The 5,883-nt window shown below is 49.3% G+C and overlaps 1 protein-coding gene across 1 annotated transcript in view; it reads right to left on the bottom strand.

Annotated features, from left to right (window-relative positions):
• LOC116091910 (ficolin-2) overlaps window positions 1–5,427 on the bottom strand; it is a 7,854-nt gene extending 2,427 nt beyond the window's left edge. The window contains exons 1-7 of the mRNA XM_031373343.1: window positions 5,310–5,427; window positions 3,332–3,445; window positions 2,248–2,301; window positions 1,940–1,975; window positions 1,246–1,278; window positions 967–1,094; window positions 438–567 (exon numbers count right to left, since the gene is read on the bottom strand). Of these exons, the coding sequence (XP_031229203.1) occupies window positions 438–567; window positions 967–1,094; window positions 1,246–1,278; window positions 1,940–1,975; window positions 2,248–2,301; window positions 3,332–3,445; window positions 5,310–5,391 (577 nt within the window). The 5' untranslated portion in view covers window positions 5,392–5,427. The remainder of the gene's footprint in view (window positions 1–437; window positions 568–966; window positions 1,095–1,245; window positions 1,279–1,939; window positions 1,976–2,247; window positions 2,302–3,331; window positions 3,446–5,309) is intronic.
• Between the last annotated feature and the right edge of the window lie 456 nt (window positions 5,428–5,883).

Below are 5,883 nucleotides of genomic sequence, written 5' to 3' on the forward strand. Positions count from 1 at the left end.
CAGAAGCAGACACAATAAGATGTCCTGGTAGTGGGTAAGAGACAAAAGGCTATGTGATTTTCATAGTGAAACATCAGGCAGGCCATGAGCTAGTGTTTTGTACCACAGTGGGAGGAGAAGGGACTAAGGGAGCTCGCTCTCTCTGTGGCTTGTAGAGGCAAGGGGGACTTTTGTAGGACCCAGAGGCGAGTGTTCTGGATGAATTAACAACTAGAGATGAGAAACAATGTCCCCAAGGCATCTGCTGGGTCCTGAGATGTCATATCCCACAGTTAGAGGAGTCTGTTATCCCCTGACCCTCATCCTGCTAAAGGCCACATCTGTGATCTCATGCCCTCGGGTGACTTTGCTGAGCACTGTATATATTAACCATCAGGGACTCTTCTGCCTCATGACCCAGGGTCCCAAGGTTACCGCATCTGGCCCGCACTGCCTACCCTGGGCGGTTAGAGCGTGGATGTTATCATTCCCCAGCCAGAACTCCCCCAGCTGGCTGCCGAAGCCCTGCTTGTATGAGGTCCAGTCCCGAAAGAAGTCCACAGAGCCGTCGAGCCTCCTCTGGAAGACCTGGGACCATGAGGTATACACAGAAGTCAACAGGAGGAACTAAGCCTCAAAACAGGGCAGGGATCTATGATCCTCAGAGCACTGGGAACCTAGTGCCATGAACAGGTCATGGCAGACCCCATACACCTGACCCTTACACCCAAGTGGCAGCTACGAGAGTAGATACTCCATCCCAAGCCACACTGTAGGAACAGGAGTGTGCTGGCTCCATACGGGCTTCCCCTTCCACGTATGCTCTCTCACATGGGTCTCCTGCCAGCATTTCTGATTCTCTATCTTCAGAGAGTGAAGGGCTCCCTCTGAAGTGCAAAGGGACAGATTCCCACATGGCTCATTTTCTGTTGACCATGGAATTTGGGTTCTGAGAATTCAGTGACTGGGGACTAGCCTAACACTCACAGTCCAGCCCCCACCATCTGTGTCCATGTCACAGAGCACAGTTAGGGGTCTGCAGTCCGGCAGGTAGATGGTATACCATCCAGTGAGAAAGTGGCCCCGGGTGAGCAACGCCTTGCAGGTCCGAGGTCCTGTGGATAGAAGCAGAGAAAAAAAGTGTGACCGGAGCCCAGGTATGCTCAGAGAAGGTGAGCAACAAGCACAAAGTCACATAGCAGGAGCCTGAAGTGGAGTCAGGGACAGAGAACATCTATATGGGGACAGGGTAGGCAATGTGGTCACCTGTAGCACATGACTGAGAGGGCCCGGTATCTCCTGTGTGGGGAGAGAAGAGACACTGGTCATAAATGTGAGGTCATCAGCTACATTGTTATTGGTCCCTATGACCCCACAAATACATGAGCTAGATAATTCCAGGACTCGCCTAGGCCCTCCTCTTAGAGTACATGTTCCAGCTGCCTGGCTTGCCCTCCACAGCTGTGGTAAGTGCTGTCCCTGACAGCACCCATCTTGAGGCTTTGTGTACCAAAAAGCGTAGGTAGCCCCTCCTTGCTCCCAGCATGCTTTGTTCCAAGTGCGCTTAGATTGTGCTCTGCCAGAGTGTCTACCTGGGAGGCCTTGTGGGTGATGGGTATCCTTGGCATTCAAAACTCAAGTAGATTCCCCACTGATTATAAAGAAACATGAGACTGTATCTTAAAGTTTCATATGTTTTTTTAAAAGAATAAATAAGCATCAATTAGAAAAGAATTCAAATCAGTTTTGCTAGTCACTCAGACTGACCACTCACAGGTTCTAGAATGTGAGCCCTCAGGGTTTGAATATCCTGGCCCCTGCCATCTACTCTAGCCACTGCCCAGACAATAGGACCTCAGGTTGAGGCCCCTCTCCCTAGGTGTGTCTGGGCATGGCAGACATTTCTCTACACAGAGCTGCACACACATACCCCTCCCCAAGACACAATACAGAGGATTACCTTTTTCTCCACGTACTCCCTTCTCTCCTTGGTCTCCTGAGGAAAGAGAACACAATACTGGTGCCCAGAGCATCTGGTCAATCAGGAGACCCATCAAATGGGGTTAGCCACCCAAGGCAGGCACTGGTTAGGGTCAACTGGGGAGCTGGAAACCAGGGTAAGGGGCAGGCAACCCATGTGGCCTGTAGGGAAGAGACACTGAGGCCTGGGTTGGGCAGTCCCTCCCTATATCTCTCTCATCTCCGTATCTTTATGGACAGGTTGAGGTGTCAGAGCTAGCATCCATCAGCCGTCTGCCAAGTTGTTACCTTTGGGTCCAGTTGGTCCTGCCTTCCCAGGATATCCAGGAAGGCCACTCACTCCTGCAAAACCAAACACACTTTCTGAGCAATGCATCCACCATTATTCCCCTAGAAGGTCTTTGCCTAGGTGGCAAACTCCTGACCCTGTCACGCTGGCCATAGTGATCTTTGGGACTACATCTAGGCTCACTGAGGAGGGTGCAGAGGGTGGAGTGTAGCCTATCTATGGCTGAGGAAGACACGGGGTGGGGTATACCCTACTTGTGCCTGGGGAGGGTGCAGTGGGGGAGGGAGGTGTAGCCTAACCCATGGCTGCACACTGGGGCACACAGTCATTAAGATCTCGTTTGCTCCTTTGTCCAAGCTGAGTGGACCAGGCCTAGGCCACAGACTTTACAATGGGAGACAAGTCTTCAGAGATATTGTCCTAGGTCTCTACGGGGAGAGGGCAAGCCTTTCACACAGTGTCCATGAGAAAGCTGTGGCTTTATCATGTAGCCCAAAGAACCTATGCTGGCTAGTGTTTATGTCAACTTGTCACAGACTAGGGTCTTTTGGAAAGAGAGGACATGGACTGAGGAAATGTCACCACTGAAGTGACCTGTGGGCAAGCCCATGGGGCATTTTCTTGATTAGTGGTTGATGTTGGTAGGCCCAGGTCACTGTGGGTGGTACTGCTCCTGGGAAGGGGTTGGTCCCTTTGAGCCTCTGTTCTATTGTGTGAGGCAGAAGAAGAAAGCCACAGACCAGCTTTCAGGTGTGGCTGTGAAAGTGTCTGTTGCCTAGATGTCTTACAGTGGCCAAGTGGAGCAAACATTGAGAGGTGACCAGGAAGCAGGGCTGTAAAGCATGCCTGGAGCACCTAAGATGGTCCAGAGAAGCCCTCTTGGTTTTTTTTTCAGACTAGTTGGACCTGGTTTTTGTCACTGGCCATTCCATCAAGGAACCTGGTATAAGACCCAGAGTCAGGGAGGGCCCAAGGTAGGCATCCAAGTTCAGAAGACCTCCCATCATTATTGTCCTTTCCATGACTTGCGACCCATTCTCCACTACTGTCCCCTTCCCTATACCCTCCTTCCCCAGCACACACCTCTATCTCCTTTGGCACCTGCCTCTCCCTTGGGCCCCGGGACTCCAGGCAAGCCAGGGCAGCCTCGAAGGATGGTGAGCTTGTTGGAGCCCTCCAGATCCAGGACCTTCACTTCTGCAGAACAATACAAGCATCAGTTGGTATTAGCATCCTATGCCACCTGCCTTGAGGGCAACTGTCAGCTCAACCATGTCAGGCAGAGGGCTGTGGAGAGAATCATCAGCCTCCTCTGGAGAGACGGGGCAGAAGTCAGGTCTTCCTGTGATGGAGACTAGGTCCATCATTGCCCTGGGGAGCTGGGCTGATGGGAGGGAGATGCAAGACAGATCTGTGGGAATGGGCTCTCCGGTTCCAGGACTGTCCTTTGATGGATCACCTAAGCCCTGCCCCCTGTGTCTGCCTCCTCAGCCCCGTGTGGCTGTAGGAAGGCTTGGGGGTTAGGATCACTTATTCCTGCAGAGGACCCAGGTTTGATTCCCAGCACCCACATGGTACCTTACAACGGTCTGTAACTCCAGTGCCAGAGGATCTGATGCCTTCTTCTGGCTTCCGCAAACACCAGGCATGCAAATGGTGCACAGACATACATACGGGCAAAACAGCCATACACACTTAAAAATATGTTTTCTTAGAGAACAGGGCTGCAGCAAGGACTCAACTTGAGAATGAAAACCATCATTCTTGAATTTAGAGAGACTTTTGGAGATGGTTACAGAAAAAACGAGTCAATCTTGCTAGGACACTGAGTTAATGTAACTTTTTTTTTTTTTCTCTAACTCATGAGAGTTGACCATGGACTAAATAAAAGTGGTTTTCTAGGGGAGGGGACATGCATGCCCCAAGGCAGCTGGAACCAAACAGAAGTTACTACATTTTGTAAAATATTGTTAATTTGCTGACTTGTGAAGATTCATATGGCTGCAGAAGGACACAAGATATCAGAATAGGGCAGGGTTCATCTCGGAGACAAAAGAACTGCCTTCGGAATGCTTCTTGCCAGGTTTTTGCTTTTGTTTTGTTTTGTTTGGGGGGGATTATAATTATGACATCTCTCCCTTCCATTTTTTCCCTCCAAATCCTCCCAAATCCCCTCCCCATGTTCAAATTCATGGTCTTGTTTTTCACAAACTGTTACTGTTTGTGCATACACATATAAGATATATATATATATATATATATATATATATATATATATGTGTATGTGTGTGTGTGTGTGTATATATATACATTGTATAAACATACACATATAATGTGTGTATATACATACATATGCATATATGATACATGTATATTTGTATATAAAATATATGTATATTTGTATTAAATTCCCAGATATAACCTGTTGAGTCCATATAATGTTACTTGTGAGTATGTTCACAGTATGGCACTGGATAATCAGTTGGTGGGAAGGACCATCTCTCCGGCTCCCAGTGCTCCTTAGTTGCCTGGAGTTCTCTGTGTAGGATTGAGGCCTCAAAGGCTTTTCCCTGTCCAGTTTCCCTGCTGGGCTCTTTCCCCTGCGGTGGGCTGTGCCTTGACGTCTGAGTCCCTTCTCTAACCATGTCACCACTTGAGACAGCTGCCCTATGTTTAGGAGCAATATCCCAAGGATGGACAGCGCTGATCAGGAATATTCTCCAACTCCAAATCCTTGCCCATATGCACCAGGAGACTCTGGGGTGCATCTTTACCAAAGTTACCAAGGGCATGTGGCAGACACAGATTAGAGGATCCTAGCATCTCTCTCCAAAGTCCCTGAGAAGGACACAAGTGTCATCGTCTGTCAAGTTCCTGAGGTCAGACTGAAGGACACACAGGTCACAGAGTCTCCACCTGAGCCAGTGCTAGCCACTCAGAGTCTGTCCTCAGAAGGTGACACGGAGCTGATAGGAGCTTCTCAGAAGAGATGGGTACAGGGACACTAAGTAGACATTGAGTGGGTAGTTATCTGCTCTCAGGGACTTAGAGTCCATCTCACCTGGGCAGGTGTCAGCTGCATGGATGGTCAGCTCTTTGATGCACAGGGTCAAGATGAATAGTGCAGCAGATCCCATGGCCATGGCAACTGGTCAGCTCCCAGCCCTCTCTATAGCTTTGCAGAAGTACTCCCCTCTTATAGGGCAGGAACCCCAGATCCCCACCTTGGGCTCCAATGTCCCAATCTCCAGGAGACAGTCACTTCCTGGAGGCCTCTGGTTGCACAAGAGACCTAAAATAGTCCCAAGGGTACGTCTGTTCTTCCAGCGGGGCCTTTTAAGGTTCACTTCCCCTGCAGAGTCATCTGAGCCAGGTCTAGGGGCACCTCTATTTGCAAAGGGCCTGTTTTGCTGGTAGTTTAAGTCAAACATAGTCTCATATTCCTTTCTTATTTTTCATCATACTCTAAATTGTGTCTTGTGGTTAAGTAGGATTCTGGAGGATGGACCCCAGGATAGTTAGGAATGAGCTGGTCATTGGGGATTTGATGGAAAGGGAAGTCTTGACATCCCAAGACAGTTTGTACCTTGTCGTTACAGGCTAACAAGTGGAAGAACTTATCTGGCATTTATAGG

This window comes from Mastomys coucha, unplaced genomic scaffold (assembly GCF_008632895.1).
Source record: "Mastomys coucha isolate ucsf_1 unplaced genomic scaffold, UCSF_Mcou_1 pScaffold15, whole genome shotgun sequence".
Lineage (NCBI taxonomy): Eukaryota > Metazoa > Chordata > Mammalia > Rodentia > Muridae > Mastomys > Mastomys coucha.